The sequence below is a fragment of the Zootoca vivipara genome, chromosome 13, assembly GCF_965207765.1.
Source record: "Zootoca vivipara chromosome 13, rZooViv2.hap1.1, whole genome shotgun sequence".
Lineage (NCBI taxonomy): Eukaryota > Metazoa > Chordata > Lepidosauria > Squamata > Lacertidae > Zootoca > Zootoca vivipara.
This window is the reverse complement of record NC_142596.1, coordinates 12905626-12925495: the sequence shown is the minus strand read 5'-3', so window position 1 is coordinate 12925495 and position 19870 is coordinate 12905626. Positions and strand designations below refer to the sequence as shown.

Sequence of the window (19870 nt, the reverse complement as noted above, 5' to 3'; positions counted from 1 at the left end):
CCTTGGAGGCGATGAGGAGGAAGATACCCACATCAGCAACATGTAGAGAAGCTTCTGTCTTACTGCACTGAGGTCCTTACCCTAAGGTAGCGGCACATGGGGTTAAAAGCATTGGTTCCACAGACAAACACCATCTCGTCATTCCTGGGGACAAAGACTTTAATAAAATTATGGCATTCGTCCTGGAAAAGAAGAAGAGAGAGTGGTTTACGTTACCATTTACTCACAAATACGGTTTGTTTTTTTAGAGAAGTAGAACGTCGAGATGACAAATTTTGAATAACACAAGAACAAAACTAAAAGAGATAAAAATACAAAACGATGAACAGAGTCCTGACATTTATATTGCAACCTCCCTGTTTCTGAGTGTGATTTGATAGATAGATGATAGATAGATGATAGATAGATAGATAGATATAGATAGAAAAATCAGGAGTTTTCTCTTAATTTCCTTTTTTTGTATTTAACAAGTTTTATACACCACTTAATCAGAAAAACCTCTAAGCCGTTTACATAAAAATATAAAGTAGTCGTTGCTTTGCAAAACGAACAACATAATAAAAGTGAGTGAATACTGATAAAGTCAACGGTTTTAAAACAAATACACACAATAAAATTACATGTCTAGGTAGGTTTGCGCAAGCAAAAGAGATTTTAAGAGATGTCATAAACAGTACAGTGAAGGAGCTTGCCTGACATCCATCGGCAGGGAGTTCCAAAGTGAAACAACTGCCATACTAAAAGATTTGATTTCTTGCAGGTGCAGAATAAAAATTGGCTGGCACTTGTAAAAATGCCAGTTCTATATATTGAAGGGGTTGAGTGAGCGCATAGGGGATACGGCCTTCAAGAAAACTGAGGCAAAACTGTTAAGGGGTTCATATACTGACAGTAACACCTTGAACTGTAACCTGTTAGAACTTGGACTTCTAACAGATCAGCAGGCTGTGTGCAGATCTTTGAGCACAGCGGTGACGAAATCTCACTCCTGCAATAACTGCAGTTTCTGTACTAAGTGTGTAAGAGAAGGTGCACATGGTGTGTATTGCAGTAATCCTGTCTTGGCGGTTACCTATGCCTGGAGTGCTGAGGTAAAAGCTACCATGGGCCAGGAGCAGACACAGTTATCCTATCAGTTGAAGCAGACAATAGATGCTCCTATATACTGTACTGAGGCCACCTGAGCATTCGGGGGCAAAGCTGGATCCAGGAGAATCCCCAAAACTGGAAAAGATGCCCCCAGTTGCATAAAATGGGTAGAATCCAAGTCCCATCTCCACTATACATTTAAAGCAGTATCCTATCACTTGAAGCAGTCAAAGAATCCTAGGAACTGTATGTATTTTTTATTCACTAATACGAATTGACTGTAAGGGGAAAAAACCCAATGCAGTTGTTTGTTCTGGGAGCAAAGAGTTGTTAGGAAACCTCTATTCTCCTCACAGAGCTGCGGTTCCCAGAGTGGTTTAACACAATCAATCCCTCTTTCTGGGGGTCTCTGGGAATTGTAGTTCTGTGAGGGGAATAAGCACCCTTATAGTATTAAACTACAGTTCCCGGGATTCTTTGGGGGCAGCTATGACAGTGGTACGATACTGCTTTAAACATACCGTTCAGATGGGGCCTCCTTCATTCTCAGTTGTACATTGGCTTCAAGCCCAAATTTTTAAAAACATAAACAAGGATTTAAATATTTTTCTGCTTAAAATAAAAAGGTGTATGGGGGAGGGGAAAACCTACTTTGTGTTTTCCCTTCATGGCGCAGTTTTCTCTGTCCTGTTGCCTTGACCGCCATGTTAATTTCTGTTCCAATAAAATGAAGAAACGAAGATAAGAACATTCTAATGCTTAATGTAGAATTATTATTATTGTTTCTTTTCTTTTCTTTTCTTTTTTAAAAATAACCCCAAAATTAAGCTGTTTTTCCAATACCTTGCTTGGAGCAACTTCTCCCTTTGGAATGTCATTCAAGTTCACAGTGTAAACTTGATCCCTATAAGAGCAGAGGAAAAATAGGAATAAGACACTATCAAACCCCCTCACCTCACTGAGAATGAACATGAAAATAGGAAACGAACATTAGCTCTCAACACACCAGGTCTGAGAACGTTTATGAAGGACCACACACATGAAATGAACTTTATATTGATGTAAAACAACAGAGGAGCTGTTGGAAGGAAATTACAAAGGTCAGCTATGAGAACGGACTAACATCAAGAGAAGGATGAAGAGGAGATTAAAGAAGAATGAAGTAATTCTTCATCAGGCGGTAATGAACATATGTTTGCAACAGGAGCGGGAAACCTAATTTTTAAAAAGAAATTGTATTAAATTTAAATAATTTGGACTGATTTGAATTAATTTGGAAAACCAATAATTACTAATATATATATAAAAGAGAACAAATATCCAAATAGCACCCTCCTAAAGGTAAAGGTAAAGGGACCCCTGACCATTTGGTCCAGTCGTGACCGACTCTGGGGTTGCGCGCTCATCTCGCATTATTGGCCGAGGGAGCCGGCGTATAGCTTCCAGGTCATGTGGCCAGCATGACAAAGCCGCTTCTGGCAAACCAGAGCAGCACATGGAAACGCCGTTTACCTTCCCGCTGTAGCGGTTCCTATTTATCTACTTGCATTTTGACGTGCTTTCGAACTGCTAGGTTGGCAGGAGCTGGGACCAAGCAACGGGAGCTCACCCCGTCACAGGGATTCGAACCGCCGACCTTCTGATCAGCAAGCCCTAGGCTCAGTGGTTTAACCACAGCGCCACCTGGGTCCCTCCTAGTTCTGTTAAATGGGGATATTGTGCACCGGAATTACGAAGGAGGACTTCGTAATGGAGAGTCCCCCATAGGATGGCTCAGTCCCAGTCTGCTGCCTTTATTGGCACCAAAGCTCACTTACTGGGGTGACTATCTTGCAGCAGGACCCTCTCTGCTGACACGCTATAGAGAAGGCCCATAGTGAAGAATAAGTGCAGAACAACAGACACACATTTATTTTAAAGTCAACTAGTTTTCTTAAAGTTACAAAGAATCAAGTTAAATACTAGTTAAATTTTTAAAAATCCAGTTATCCCAGGGCACCAACTGGGCAGAATAGCAGAAGGCAAGTCTGCATTTACTATTGATGAAGCAATTGTACTGTCAACTGGGTAAAATATTGTCTGTAGGAGCTTGCTTACTTTTCCATAAGTTAATGGGACTGAGAACAAAAATGGAAAAAAATGAAAACAAAAAGTTCAGATAGCGGCCAGGAATAACCCCAAAGGAGTTTGACCCCACAACCCCCTCTCCCTGCAGCTACAATTCTGGAACAGATCCATAAAACCTCCACACCATATAGCTGGGTCATACTACACTGGAAGGAGAAGCATTTGGGTATCAACTAGGGATGGAAGAATATGTCAATTTGGCTTCTGTCAGTTTCTCATTTCATTACAGTTCTCCACATTTGCGCAGTGATTCATGCAGCGATCTGCCACTTAAAAAAAAAAAGACATTTTTGAAAAATTGTCAGCATTTTAGTGCTGATTTCCCTGAATAAACACAATTTTTGACTACTTATCACATTTTTTTCAAGCCATTAAATAATGCATTTTAGCATGTTATTTTCAACCAATACATACGGTATGTTTTTATGCCTGATTTACCATAATCTAAAGGATTTGGGGACACATTTACTTGCATCCCTATAAATTTGAAAAAGTGCACATTTTGGAGGCATTCCGGTTCGTTTATTGTTTCAGAAAGTGAGAATTAGGCAAGTTCTCCTTTAATTGCCAACTTAATTGCATTTCTCCTCCTTCCCTACTACCAAGGACACCTACTCAAGGGAGGCAGTTGGCAGTGCTGCCAGAAACGAAGGACTGATACACTCGCACATACCTGGTTTCCAGCCTAGAAATGTGTGTCTCCTACATGCATTACCATTTAACCCTAGTGGGCTTCTTGAGAGTATCTGTATGAGCCCTGTTCAAAAGAGGTGGCTGGATTAGATGGTCTGATCTAACAGGACTTCTCTTCTGTAATATATTGTGTCCCTCTCCTCTGTGGATTCATTTTCCCCTTCCAATTCTATTTCCCGATCCCATTCTCTACAGATTACGTTTAAACAAGGTGCACAGATTAAATGCAAAACCAACCAGGGCAGGGGTGGGTAGGAGGGAGGGAGAGAGAATTTTAATTTAATCAACTGACTGCGGGAAAATTACCTGCCAGCAATATAAAGTGTGTCTCGAATTTTCAACATCAGTTGAAAGTCCAGCCTATGCTGGGATTCATTGCCTGAAGGGCGTCCTCTAAATACTGGATATTGCCTTGAATCTGCAAGTAAAAACAGGTTACGCCATCACTCAGGATTATAGAGCTAAAGAATCAATAGACAACATTGATTAGCTGTATATACTGGGAGCAGAAGGCTTAAACTAAATTCCTTGCATAATGCGCTGAATATAAATGAATGCATGGCAGGAACTCTGCAAACACACTTTAAAACAAACAAACTTGAACTTGCTGCACACTTTTGAATGTTATTATTATTATTATTATTATTATTATTATTATTAATGATGAAATTGCCTAATAAGTGAAAAGCCAAGTAAATCTCAGAAGGAACAACTGCTTTCCCTCAACAACAACAAAAAATAAATGGCAAGTTTGTTTCCGCTGGTTACTCACAGTGGTAGTCGACAACATTAATAGGGTCGTCGTCTTCTGGGAAGCTGACGGCAGCAATTCGGGAGGCGGTCAATAGCATCACGCAAGCAGGAAGCAGAAAGAGCCTCATGACTGGTGTGTATGGAGGGTGTAGAATGAGCCACTTGGTAATACTATTTACCTGCAGGGTTAAAAAAAAAACCAACTGAAAATAACAATAAAACACACAGAGGGAGGTTGATTCTACTTCAATGCCCCGAGCCAATGAGCGACTCCTTAATTCACACTTTATGCTAGTAAAGATTGTGTGAATTATGTTGCATGAAAGGTCTCTTTGTGTTTGTCGACAGAAAAACTGCTATGTGACAGCCCTGATTAAAACTTTTCTGTGACATATTGACATTTGCTAATTTCTGAGCTAAATTTACAAGTGGGTTCCTTTTCTGGAGGGAGCTGACGAATGTCACCCCGGCTGAATCACAAGGATTGCAAACAGAACATGCAGCCTTGCTGACTTGGCAGGAAGATTGTTAACGTTGGGATTAGAATATTAATTAAACTGCAATCTCTTTTCCCTTCTCCAACTAATTGCCACATGGTACCCAATAAAGCCTTTGCCTCTAATCTAACCAAAGCTCCTTTACAAAATTCAAGGCACATCCAATCCATGTAAACTCCAAGCCAAGCTTTTATTTTTACCTGTGTGTGTGTGTGATTCTCTGTAAGAGTATTTTTTTTGTTCCAAATTATCATTTGAATACTTAATATCCTAGGTCGGATAACAAAGCTGAGCTAGATGACCAAACTGAAACGACACAATTGTGCATTTCACAAATCAACCACTTCAATTTTATGCATAGGCTGCAACAATCGTTGTTTTGCCCCACAAAATATAAGGAATATAGGAAACTGCCATAAAACAGGTCAGATTATGCAACTGGCTAGACCAATATTGTTTGCTCTGACCAGCAGAGGCTGTACAGGCTCTGAGGCTGAAATCTTTCCCATTATCTGCTACCAGATCCTTTTTCAGAAGACATTTGGAGGAGAACAGGCGTGTTGCTATTAGTAACTGGCAGCAATTGATGCTATTGCGCATTTTTAATGGGTTGCATTTTTATGGATTTTATGGATTCTTATCTACCTGTTGTGACTTTGGCCTGTGCACAGGGCAGCATATAAATCATCTAAATAACTAGAAAGGGCATGGATTGAACCTGGAACTTTAGGAACACAGAAAGCTGCCCTATACAGAGCTGGACAATTGGTCCATGTAATGATGTGATGATGATACATTATTATATGCCGTCCAACTGACTGGGCTGCTTCAGCCACACTGGGTGGCTTCCAACAAATTAAAGCATCAAACCCAGTAAAAGATTAAAAGATTAAAAGATTAAAAACTTCCCTATAGGGGGCCTTCAGATGTCTTCTAAAATAGTTCTTTGTTTCCTTGATATCTGATGGGAGGGCGTTCCACAGGAGGGGCGCCACTACCGAGAAGGCCCTCTGCCTGGTTCCCTATATATTCCACTTCTTGCAGTGAGGAAACCTTCAGAAAACCCTTGGACACCCTTGGTGTCAGGGCTGAACGATGGGGAAGGAAATGGCTTTGGTCCAGGTATACAGGGCCAAAGCTGTTTAGGGCTTTAAAGGTCAGCCCCAACATTTTGAATTGTGCTCGGAAGTGTACTGGGAACCAATGCAGATCGATGTTACATGGTCCCGGAAGCTGCTCCCAGTCACCATTCTTGCAGCCACATTCTGGATTAGTTGTAGTTTCTGGGTCACCTTCAAATGTAGCCCCACACAAAATGGGGCTAGTAAAGTATTAACTGGCAGTGGCTTTCCAGGGTATGATCCACAAGGCCTACTTGAAAAGTCTGAGAATTTTACCAAGGGTATAGTGGGGAAAATGTTCTGCTAGGCAACCTGGTCTCGAGCTGCTTAGGGCTTTTATCTGATAAAACCTTGATTGCAGCTCAGTACCTAACAGGCAGGCAAGTGCAGATCTTTCACCACGGGTATAATACGTCTATAGCCTTGAGCATGCTAGCTGCTGCATTCAGCACTGGCTACAGCTTATTAAACAAGTGCAGCCCTATACACAGTGTATTACAGAAGCGTTACCATGGGTCTACCAATGCGTGAACCGCAGTAGCCTGATTATTCCTATCCAGGAATGGGCATCAAAACCCAAAACTGGTAGTGGGTGCTCCATGCCACCAAGGTCACTTGGGCCTCCAGTGACAGAGCTGACGCCAGTCACACTGTGTACCTGCTCCAACACAGGGTGTGCAACCTGACCCAAAACAGGCAATGCCTGCACCCAGAGATCCCCCACCCTCAGGGTCTCTGTCTTCTTAGAATTGTCTCTGTTTATTAGCCCTCATTCAGCCAGTCATCAGAGATGATGCAATTGTAGTTCAGCAACATCTGGAAAGCTACTGGTTCCCTACTCCTGGTGTTGGTCATTTATGCCTTCAAACCCAGTGTCTAAGCAACTCTGGGGATAGGCAAGGTACACAGCCTTGAATGAAATTCATAAGCTCGACTCCTAGATCCCCTGCTCTGTTTTAGCTGAATCACACAACTCTTATGGTCTTCTAAAAAATGGTAGCTAAGGAGAGATGGTCTGTGATTTGAGCAGTGTGTAAAAATGCAGAGGGGGAAAAGGGTCAACATTTGTAAAACTTACAGTTGGAAAACTTTTGTAATCCTTTTTTTTTTTTTTTGCCCCAGATGAGCACTGGTTTACAAGACTATTCACGGGAATGCAGGATGTGATTCTAGACCTGGCTACCATTGCAAGTTTGAGCTCATCCCAGCCCTTAATTGATTTCTGGGCTGGCTTGCTTGAATGAGGTCATTTTGGAATCAGCCCGGATGGGGGTACTACTTGGCAAAGCAAATTGCGAGGGAGTTCTTAGCCATTAAGAGCTGACCCGAAAAAGATGCATTTCTAACTGTTAATGATGTTTCTGCATCACAGGTCCACCAGTCCAGAACTGATGGGCTGCCCTCTTTGCCAAGATTGATGAGCAGCAGTGGCTAACAGACACTAATGATTCCTGGCATTTTCCCTCTGCTCTTCCCCGTCCCGACAGCCTCCCATGATGAAGCATCTAACATTAAATTGCTAATGAATAAACGTAAACAAACCAGAAGGACTAAGCTGGAATGAGAAAGAAACAGCATAACCCAAAAAGCAACCAAACACAAGGTATTTTGTAACACGACCGTTTCAAAGAGCGAGGCAGTTAAGCACGTAAAGAGGACTCTGCTGTCTATCTCTGGGGTAGGGAGACATTTTTGGTCCAAGGGTCACATTTCCTTCCAGGGGCCACAAGCCAGTGATGGATGCGGCCAGAGTCAAAAGTGAGCAGAGCAACTGATGTGGTCTTAGCTTTGTGTGAGCAGAAACCACACACACACACACACACACACACACACACACACACACATTTCTATCCTCCATGAGGAATGAGGAATAATCACAGTTCAAAGATACATGTCAGACATGCCAGCAAAACACTCAAGAAGGGTGTGGAGGGGACCAAGTGCGAGATGTAGCTAGCCTGGGGAGAAAGAATGGTCCAGTAAGAGTCCTGGGGGGTCGGACAGATAGGCCTGGAGAGCTTTCCTGTGCGTCAGCTGAGCAGCCTCAACAAGCCTCTGGCTTGCAAGGAAACCCTCCTCAGAGCCTGAAGAGGATGTCCTCTCCTCTTTGGACTCTGAGGAGGGTCTCTGCATGAGCCGGAGGGGCAACAGGACTTCCTCAGCTGATGTGCAGGGCAGTGGCTGTTGCTACTGCTGCACCACCCCACATGTCAGCTGTTAGGCAGGGAGGCTGAGGACCCTCAGCAAAGCCCCACTGGCCCACCAGCTCATGAGGAGACCCTCCCCAGAGCCCCAAGAGATCCTCTTTGGAGACTCCAGGGTGGGTCTCCGCAGGAACTAGGAGGGCTCTCTAGGGTCCGCCCCATTTTATGCAACTTTGCATATGGGGCACAGGGGTTTGGAACATGACCCCTGGAATAAATGGAGACTAATCTGTACAGGAAATCTAAAAAGGCAACTGCCTATCTGATGAAACTTTGAAGAGCTTTGCTCTGTGGCTAAAACAACAACAACAACACCATTATAAAATTTATATACCACTTGATTTAAAAAACAAAAACAAACATCGGTGGTTAAAAACCCCCTCAAATAACAACAACAACCACCTGTCCTTCAACAGAAGGTCCTAGTATGGGTTACAGCATTATAGAATACAGTATTAAAAAGTTGAAAGCAAATCACAATCTCAACTAGAGTCGGTCCTAATATTGTGTCTGTCTGTGTGTGTTTAGTGCCAATGGGGAAACCACTTCCCCCATTTTGCGGGAAACGGACAAAATATTCCACACTCCATTTCACAGCTGCAGCCCTGGATAGTAATATTGATAGACCTCAAAGTGTTGTTCTGAGATTTACTGCGAATAATGTATCACTTGGAAGGACAGCATAAATATCACCCTGGTTGCCTGAAGAGAACAACAAGGCCTTGTGAAATTCTCATCGAGGCAGTTACCTGCATCAGCACAAAACCTGCAGGTCAGTCTCTCTTTGCAAGTGCACTCAGGGGATAACCGAAGTGCAATCCATACTGAAGGCAGGGTGTAGGCTGCGCAATGAATCAGGGAGTGGTATTTGTGCAGGCCTGGGCTGTCACCCACCAAACTGCTCTTGATTCACGAGGCACACTATGTACTCTAACACCAGCTATGACGAATGGACTGTCTAGACATGAATTTGCAACCCAATCTAGGAGGTCGCTTAGGATAGGAGATAAAAAAAGACAACATCCACAAGCCCACCTCAATCAACACAGCCCACGCACCTGATGGATGGGAGTAATAATAGAACTGCCCTACCTGGCAAGGCTATTGTAAAGGTGACTTGCACAATTTGCACAAAGCGCCTACATGAAATTTTATATTACCATTGTTGAACCTTTCATTTTGGCTTCCCAGTATTGGGGAGGGCATGCTAAGGTCTTGACACTGTTCTGCTTATTAAATGTATTGACGTGTTTGAATTTGCATTCGTCGCTCTTATTGGCTTTAAATTTTGTTCCTCTACGTGTGTTTTAATAAATCTGTTTTTATATTTTTTTAATTCTACTTTAATTACTTTACAGCTATTATCTTTGATATATTTTTTATCATTCTGTGTTTCATTCACATTTGCTTTAATAATTAATTAATTGATTAATTAATTAATATTGCTTGACTCCCAGTTCTGGGAGAAAGGCAGAATGTAAATGAATAACACCACCAACCCCAAGGACAATTTAAATTTGGTTTGTCGACTTGTCTTCTAAGAGTTGTAAATTGCCTCAGGATTGATATGGAATGTGGTCTATAAGAATAAAAATAATAAATTAAAAATAAAAGAGGGTACAAAAAGACAGCTTGCACTGACTTAGGAAAAAAGAAGAAGTAGCCACACATGCATGAAACCCCATTCCTATTGACTCAGAGTTTTCTCCATACCATCTGCCTAGTTATTTACACTTATGCTTTCAAGGAGTTCAGGATAGTTTCCACTACATTATGTGCCTTCAGAATGCTCTTTGTGCTAGATACAGAACTTAAGTCATAACTACCTTGTCTCATTGATTTCAATGCATCCTAAGTTCAACTGGCCTAGCCTGGATTCAACCCAATGTGTCCACTGGCGGAGGAACGGAGGTGCAGAAGGAGCAGACCGCCCCTGGCACCACTATTCTGGTAGGGTGCTATCGTGGCGCCCCCGACACGCGTCATGAACCCCCTGCGCTCTGGTAGCCACACCCCCACAGGCGGCACGCCATGCCCTCGCAGGCGGCGTACCACACCCTGGGGGCACACCACGTCCCTGCCTGCTCTCCGCCCCCGGTAGCAGAGCATGCAGCTTCGCCACTGAACATGTCCTTGCTACTGTCTTTCTCTGAAGCCAATTAGCCACTTAGGAAAGCCAGTGTGCTGTAGTAGTTAGAGCAGAGCTTTCCAAACTATTCAGGTTGGTGACACACTTGTTAGACATGCATCATTTCGCGACACAGTAATTCAGTTTTGCATCATTTCGCGATCCCTTTTCTAGCCCCAGGAGGAGAGCGGGGAGCGTTTGTGTGACACACCTACACATTGCAGGCAATGCACAGTTTGGAAAGCTCTGAGTTAGAGAGTTTGACTAGGGCCTGGTTTTAAATACCCACTTGGCCATGAAGCTCACTGGATGATTGATTGTTGATTATTTAATTTCTATACAGCTTACCGGTAATATTTTTTTTTAAAAAAAACATCTCTAAGCAGTGTATAGAAAACTGAAGCAACAACAGACAACTTAAACAAAATATTGCAAAAATACACACTTTAAAACGCTACATTAATACAAATTAATACAAAGATTAATTTATAGCCAATGACCGATTTACGTGCATCCAACTGACATGTGACCAGGAAGTGCATCATGGTGACCCGGAAGTGGTTGGAAAAGGGGGTGGGGCATAATGGGGCATGGCAGGCTTATGCCACTCCACCATCATGTGTGATGACTTGGAACACAACCCCCATGCAAATTGGGGGTTGCCTGTATATATAAATCAATATCAATTCTTTTTCCTACTGACAGACCTTTCCTCTCAGCCTCCAGGTTCAAACCCAAACAAACCCTCAGCTCACCCACAAAAACATCTAACAATAAGAAAGTTCCTGGGGAAAGTGGGCATTGCCTTAGTCTTTCACGCTAGACTTGCTTTTTATGGGCAGGCCCAAAATGGATGGTACTTCTTCTGGCTGCCCAATGCTGTTTCCTATTCCACTGCACTCTCCACACTCAGTTCAGGGTACAGCAAGTTTGTTGAGCTTATCAGGGGGTCCTAAGGATGGGAAGAGCGCTGCTGTGTGGATAAAATGCAGATGTGAAGAACCAGGTATTCCACCTTGGGGCTTCTTGGGGGAAAGACAGGATATCAACAACTACTACAACAACAACTGATGGGTTGTGATTTTCCCAGGAATATCCGGGTAATAAGCAGTGTACTAGACTAAATGGACTTCTCATTTGATGCTTCCTGGAAGATCTTTTTGAGGTTCAAATCCTTGAACAACCATGGAGGTCATTAGATAGCTATGATCGAACTGCTGTACCACTGACAAACCTACCAATAAGGTAATTCGGATAAGAATTCCAAACTGCCATCAAAAAGAGCAACCTTTCAAGTTAAGTCCTGGAGTCATTTCTTCCAAATAAACAGAAAATCAGCAGACATCAGAGAAGAACCAATTGATCTTCTCTGAGTTAACCACACTTATGGATTGCGAGTTGCTCTTCTTGCCCTTGGAGAGCTGTGTAAATTGGTTGACTGACATTGGAACAGTTGGTGGGACCGTACACTGCGACCAGAGAGTCAGATGGTAAAGTTGCACAGAATGATTTCATGCCTGTGTATGCCAGGTTCTTATCACTGCAATTGGACAGCCCACCATTGCTGCCATCAATGAAGGCTGGGACAAAACTCTCACGAAAGCTTTTCGTACACATTTGGTCACCATTTCGCGCATGTTCTGATTGCAATGGCTAACTTATCAAGTCAGAGAAAAAGACCCCCGCAAAACAGGTTTGACAGAAGCCAAACAAGTTCAAACGATGCCATTTTATTACAGCATTTGACATAACGACTGAACCCGGGGGGGGGGGTGTTTTACAGGAAAATAAAAACTGGGATTTGAGGGGAAATATGGTGTACTGTACATTACATGAATGTTCCCTTTCCTATGAGCAGTGGTAAAGGTAAAGGGTAAAGGGACCCCTGACCATTAGGTCCAGTCGTGACCGACTCTGGGGTTGCAGCGCTCATCTCGCGTTATTGGCCGAGGGAGCCGGCGTACAGCTTCCAGGTCATGTGGCCAGCATGAGAAAGCCACTTCTGGCGAACCAGAGCAGCACACGGAAACGCCGTTTACCTTCCCACTGTAGCAGTACCTATTTATCTACTTGCACTTTGGCGTGCTTTCGAACTGCTAGGTTGGCAGGAGCTGGGACCGAGCAATGGGAGCTCACCCCATCGCAGGGATTCGAACCGCCGACCTTCTGATCGGCAAGCCCTAGGCTCTGTGGTTTAACCCACAGCGCCACCTGCGTCCCATGAGCAATACCAGGAGCAGTCAAGCTGCCATTGCATGAACTGACCATTGATCCCAATGAAATCTTATGACATGTATAGGATTGCAAACAAGTTGTAGGTAGGAAGAGCACTGTTGCCCTTGGGCTCTGCTTGTGGGCTTCCCAAAAGCATCTGGTTAGCCACTGTAAGAACAAGGTGCGGAACAGGATGGGACTGTGGCCAGATTCTGTGGGGCTTTTCTTATATTCTGTCTTGAATGAAAAGAGATGCAGAGGCTCAGACTTCGGCAAGTCTCTGGGAAAGAAAACTAAGAATGCAGTCACTGAGAATCTCTCTCTCTCTCTCTCTCCCTGCTGTTGCAATTCTGACTTGGTGAATAGATGGAAAACTTCACAATTCCACTGAGCAAACAGTTGAGTCGCCCAGAGTCCCTTCTTGAGGCCCAGCAGCTCCTCGAACCCCTTTTAGATACTATTTTCATTGCAAGAATACCTTCCATTTTCCAGAATCATGTGGCCCTCTTTGAAAAGCGATGCAGCCTTAACCTGTTAAATCTCTAAGAGAATTACTTGAAGAACGTGTTTGTCTCTGAGCTCACTAGTGGCAAGGACCTGACCTCAGAGAACACATCCTGGCACACTCTCATTAAAGGCCTCCTGAGTGGAAGAAAAACCTGCAACAAAGGCAAAAAATTTCATGGGAACATGAAGGTGAGATCTTTTTATTCCTGGTAATCCCTTTTAAATAACTCTCACCTTTTGCTCTCTCATTCTGTCAAGGAAAGTGCCTATAACTGCAGAGAAGAAAGATCTTGCCCAGTGCAGGAGATGAAAAAGTCTGATCTGAGCCAGATTAAGTCTGCAAACCCTGTCCTGTAATTTATGTTAGCTTTTTTGGGGGGGGGGGATAAGGCGTGAAAATGAACAGGAATAAATCTGCTCAGAGTCTATCCAGATTAGCCTACTTGATCTGTTAAGTAACAAGCTTGTTCACCCTTGAATTGAAACTATTGTAGGAACCCCACTCTCTACATTGGTTGCAGCAGAATTCTTCTTTCAAGCCTAATTTCAGTAGTGGGGAAGAGGAGTGGGGCAGACACCCTGCCCTGCAGGCACCAAGGAACATCTCTGCAGGCACAATTGTGCCCTCAAGGCATGGCACTGCCAACCCCTGAACTAGAGAGTGTAGGTTACATTTTTTGGAAATGCAACCGCACGGATCATTCCATTTGTAACTTAAGGGTTAATTACGTAATTTTTGAAGTAAACTACCCAGGAATGGGATGGTGGAGGTTGTGGCTTAGCAATGAGAAACTGTCAATAAAACAAAATTTTAAAATCAAGTAGACATTAAAACATGTATCGAATGTAGACAGACAGAATAAAATGGACAAATGTACATAATAAAATTTGTCTGGGTATGGTTGCCTAAACAAAAGAAGTTTTAGCATGCACTGAAAACAGCACGGCAAAGGTGCCTGATTAATAATAGTAACAACAACGATTAATACAATATTTCTGCCCTGGAAATCTGATGGAAACCTTCGCTAGTATGTTTCCACTGGCAATTAAAGACTTAAAAAAAATTATGCAAGCATTACCAGACTATTGATCACCAACTTGCTCATCTGTATCTTTCCTTAGCTTATTTGCAATATGGTTGAGCAGTCGGTTTAAATCATTTCATAGAAGTAATGCTTAAGACAAGGGTGAAGAACTTCAGACCTGGGGTTGGGGTCAAATGCAACAGCTACCTGTCCCTTTAAGCTCTCCTGAGGCCACACCTCCTTTGCTAGGCCACACCCCTCAATGGACCTGCTTCTTACCCTGAGCGTTTTTGCCTGCCGGGAATGAGTCCTTGAGCTCCGATTATGCCTCTTGTTTGCCTGGATAAAGGATATAGAGATGTGTTTATGTGCACAGTGGTGTACTGTACTAATGTAAAATTTACATTCTGTGCTCTCCTCTAAGTCATGGCTTCAAAGAACTAGGAAAACTTGCTAAACCAACCAAGGCATTGGAGTCTCTTCCTTCCCTTCTCATATGTCAAGGTTGACCGTGTCTATCTTGTTCCACCTAGTCGTTTATCAAGCCCATCATTTTTGTCCGTCTGTCTCTGAATTAGGTTGTCTGGGCTGTAACGTAGTATTCCTGCGTAGTTCTGTGTAGCTTCAGAGCACCTATACCAATATGAACCTACAAGGACCCTTCAATTTTCATCTGAGGCTCTTCCCAGGGTGCCCCCCTCTGAGGTTCAGAGGGTGGTGGAAATGGAGAGAGCTTTCCAGTGGTGAATCCTCGCTTGTGGCAGGCTCTCTCCACTGAGGTCCGCCTGGTGCCATCATTAATATCCTTTCAGTTCTAGCTAAAAACATATCTCTTCTCCCAGACATCTGATGGATTATGATGATTTGTGCTGTCTACTGAGGATTAGTTTTGCTGTTTAGGTTTCAGCTGCTGCTTGTTTCATTGGTCACTGTACGGCTTTTATCATAATACATTTTTCTTTTTCTGATTTTAGGGAATGCTTCGAATTATTTCGCAAGTCACTTGGAGACTTGTACATTTATGTGCGAATAATATTTATGTGAAACAGTAGTACAGTGGTACCTTTGTTTATGAACTTAATCCATTCCGGAAGTCCGTTCTTAAACCAAGGCGTGCTTTCCCATAGCAGCGGCGAACTCAATTTACAAATGGAACACATTAAACAGGAAGCAGAACATGTTCTACTTCCAAGGCAAAGTTCACAAACCAAAACACCTACTTCCGGGTTTGCAGCGTTCTTAATCCAAGTTGCTCATAAACTAAGCTGTTCATAAACCAAGGTACCACTGTAGTAGTATTAATAATGAATTGCAGCGCCATCATTTTCAAGACTTATTTCAATATACTTGTGGCCATTCCAAAATTATCATATTTCAATTAATTTGTTTATGCAACACTTATATGAATCAACATCAGATATTGCCACAATTCTACATTCTCCTATTTCACAATTTTTGCATATCCGCAAAAGTATTTTTCTTTTCTTTTCTTCCTTTTGCACAAGACCACCAACGTTTTTGTGGAATATTGGTCACATTGAAAACCAGCTACCGTACTTTACACAATAAGCTATGAAGAATACTGGGTCAACCAACATGGAAACTTATATCATAGTCTTAAACAGAAATTGTACTGTAACACCAACGATTGTTCTCATCTATGAGTGAAACACCCATGAGGCCAAGGGAAGCAAGCAACTCATGCTATTGAAGGAATGGCAACAACTTTTGCCTAATACTGCAAAACCAATGATGCAATGCAACACTGAACAAAATACACATATGATCAGGACCTTTCACTGAAGCAAACAACTCTCATTATTGAAGGAACTGCAATAACTCCTATTTAACACTACAAAACCACCAACGATGCAATCCAACTATGAGTAAAACAGATGTACAACAGGACTTTCAGCTGAAGCAAGCAACTAGTGATTTTGAAATTTTGGCCAAAAACAAGCAGATGTTTGGGGCTAGGGCAATGGAACTGGGTTTCAAACATACTGAGCTCCACGAATCTCTCTGCATATTACTGGAGTTGAATAAACCCAAACTAATGGTAGGTTGTAAGACATACACCTACTTATATCAGATCATTTCCATTAATTTTAGTAGGACTATTTTGAAGAAAATGTTTTTAATCACTGTCACTAGGTCTGTTGGCCACCTCATGAGAAGAGAAGACTCCCTGGAAAAGACCCTGATGTTGGGAAAGATTGAGGGCACTAGGAGAAGGGGACGACAGAGGACGAGATGGTTGGACAGTGTTCTCGGAGCTACGAACATGAGTTTGACCAAACTGCGGAAGGCAGTGCAAGAAAGGAGTGCCTGGCGTGCTCTGGTCCATGGGGTCATGAAGAGTCAGACATGACTAAACGACTTAACAATAACAGGTCTGTTACATCCAAATTAATAAATCCCATTTATATCCCACCTTTCCTCCAAGAAGATCATGGTGGTGCAACATAACTCCCCCCTTCCCCATTTTATCCTCACAACAAAGCAGGTTGGGCTGAGAGACTGTGACTGCCCCAAATGTCACCCAGCTTTGGGGCCAAGTGAGGATTCGAACATTGGTCTCCCACTCTAACCACAACACCACTCTGTGATTGGTCTGGACATCAACAAAAATGCACAACAGTGAGGAAGGTCCATACTTGTCATACAGAAACGAAGTGGTCTCTTCATTCAAACTAGCTATTATTCACAACAGGGTACAGATCCCCTGGGTCAACTGGTTGGGGAAATCTATAAACAAGACAATGACTCACACCATTAGCTGCAGGGCTATTGCGATTACCGTCGATCAATCTTGGATTACAGCACAACATTAGTTGGGGAGAGGCTACAGAATACCATCCTTCATTCTTCATTAGGCAGCCTACGGACCACATCCAACCTGCCAGACTTCTCAGATTGACCCTTAGAGATGATGTCTCTTCTTCCCCTTGGCTCCCTGCTACTAGAGCTGGGAGTCCAAGAACATTTGAAAGACCCACAGATTCCTCATTCCTAACCTGGTAAATGCTAAATCCTCAACGGCCGTCAGCAAGAGGCAGGGAACTGATCCACAAATATCGCCTAGCTCTTAAGTTTTTTTTTTTTTGTTCATAGATCCTGGCACGGTCCGAGGGAAACAGGAATAGTGACATTCCCCAAAAAGAGGACTCGGGAGTGAATGGAAAGAGAGGGAGGAAAATAAAGCACATGGGCTTTTGTTTAATTTGCAGTCTGCCATGCCTTTCAAATTAGTTATCAAGTATGAAATAGCAGAGTAGTGGTTGGAGTAGCAGCAGCAACACTCACAAGCTTAGTGAATAAATTCAATTTCTAGACAGCTACGGGAAATGATCCTATATATGTAGCAAGAAGTTATACGCACAACAGAAATATCCTGTATGTTCTGGTTTGTGCAAAAAAAAAAGCAATATAAAAGGCCAGAACCCCCCCCCTCCGCATTTGCCTCCCCCAAAATTTGTTAGGGGTCCTTTGCAGGGCTACCACCTTTCTATTTGGAGCTGGCTCAGATGTGGGTGGGAGGGGGTATTGTTGCTTAGGAATCACAGTCTTCTTCCCTCTCCTGTTGCAAAAGGTTGTATCGAAAGCAGTGGTTTCCACAGAGCATTTTGGAGAATGCTGAGATCATGTGATCATGTTGTGATCGTCTTCAAGTGAAAGATCACTTGCCCACTGCTACCGAGAATTCCCAACGATGTGCAGAATGGAATTGAGCACCGAGTGCTTTCCAAGGCTCACAGTCAAAAGCTTCACAACAAATATTCGGGAGCTCCTTTTCCTGCAAGTGGAAGTGGGAATTCCCCCCTGGAGGTGGGGAGGCTTGCAATTCACCAGGCAAAAAAACCACATCTTCCGATTTCTATCTTTCTTTCTCTTTGCCAAGGCACAGTTGGCAACTCGGTAGTGTCCGATAAATTATTGTACCGCCTAAAGTTGGCCTCCCTACTAACAAATGTACATTTTGCATATAAATGAAAGCTTTTAATCCTTAGCTCCTAAATTACTCAGAACGTGGGTTGGTGTTGTTTTTTTTAACACCGACAGTTCCGTGGGGAGGGGGGGGGAACTCTGTGCATGATAAAGAGCAAATAAGCAATCTGTTGCTTTAAGATACTGCACAAGCTTTAAAGAATAACAAAAAAGAGCTATGTATTAACACCTCTTGATCTGTTTCAAAGTTGTTGTGGTTTCATTTTTTTAAAAAAAGGGTTTATAATGAAACTACTACTGAATATCACAGCTTTGATCTTAATTGGCTTCAGTTATTTGCAAGCTTTTAACTTTTCTGGGAAAGCACCACATCTCTCTCTCCCCCCCCCCCCTTACAAACTGACAGAACGCTTGGAAGCGGATAGGGCGACTTTTAATGATGCAAATACTCACTGCTTGATTAGACACACTTTGAGGACAAGAAGTCTCTTGTGGCAAAATAAATAAATAAAAATACTCCGCTCCAGCTGGGAAGGAAACCAAGGCACCATCCTAAACCATAAGTGATGGCTTCAATTAAATTGATTTAAAATTCATTTTTTGACAGGTCCATTTTGCTCCGTTTTCCCATCCCATTCCTACCACCACCAAGCACCCCCTCCTCCTTTCGCCGGGGCGAAGTGAAAAATCTTCCAGCCGAAAGCAGCCTTTTGTTTCCACGGATAAATCTACTGTCAAAAGTCCTCTCTGTTTTATATCACTCCTGCGGGACAAAGCTGCACTTGACAGTTTGCCAGGGTCTCCGCTCTCGCTGGGTTTCTAGGACAAAGTGCAAGGTACCGTTGTTTATGCAGGCTTCTGATTAACTATCCTGACAGGTCTATATACTGTTAATTTAAACTGACTGCCTCACACTGCGCCCCTCAGATCATTATGCCATTTTTATTTATCTTTTGCATCGGAGGCACCCCGTGAGCCCCAGATGAACACAATGGAAGTTCAAGCCTATGTATGCTGTGTTTTCACAAGCCTCGCCCCTCGCTCCACTCCAGAAGACATTATGACAACTCCTGGGGGGGGGGTCTGGGGGCCTTTCATTTAATCACACAACGGGTGCTGCCCAGATAACAGTGGGTGACATGTCTACATGAGCCCTGAAACTGAACTGGATCAGAGCAGCAATGGAAGGCAGCATGGCTCAAGGGGCAGCGCGCCCATGGGTTTGCATGCAGAAGGTCCCGTGTTCAATCCCTGGCTCCTCTTGTTAGAAGGCTCAGGAAACAGACGGTAAGAAGGACCTACTTCTAAGACCCTGGAGAGCTTCTGCCAGTGGCAGGAGACAATGCTGGGAACAGGAATAAGACCGTGCCTAGCAGCAGTAAACAACTAGGGCAGGCACCCCCAAACTCGGCCCTCCAGATGTTTTGGGACTACAATTCCCATCATCCCTGACCACTGGTCCTGTTAGCTAGGGATGATGGGAGTTGTAGTCTCAGAACATCTGGAGGGACGAGTTTGGGGGTGCCTGAACTAGGGGAAGGAAACTCGGTACCAGTTGTCCCAT

The 19870-nt window shown here is 43.2% G+C and overlaps 1 protein-coding gene across 22 annotated transcripts in view; it reads right to left on the bottom strand.

Annotated features, from left to right (window-relative positions):
• The window catches only part of SEMA6D (semaphorin 6D), a 401170-nt gene that overhangs the window by 32241 nt on the left and 349059 nt on the right, over positions 1-19870 (bottom strand). For 19 of the 22 annotated variants that reach the window (XM_088657281.1, XM_088657280.1, XM_088657282.1 and 16 more), the window contains 5 exons: positions 4682-4841; positions 4216-4327; positions 1933-1993; positions 1741-1803; positions 81-182 (listed from right to left, as the gene is read on the bottom strand). In XM_088657281.1, the coding sequence (XP_088513407.1) occupies positions 81-182; positions 1741-1803; positions 1933-1993; positions 4216-4327; positions 4682-4790 (447 nt within the window). In that variant the 5' untranslated portion in view covers positions 4791-4841. Of the gene's footprint in view, positions 1-80; positions 183-1740; positions 1804-1932; positions 1994-4215; positions 4328-4681; positions 4842-14637; positions 14698-18759; positions 19395-19870 lie in introns of those variants that run through there. The other 3 variants (XM_035130614.3, XM_035130615.3, XM_035130619.3) reach the window with 3 other exon arrangements.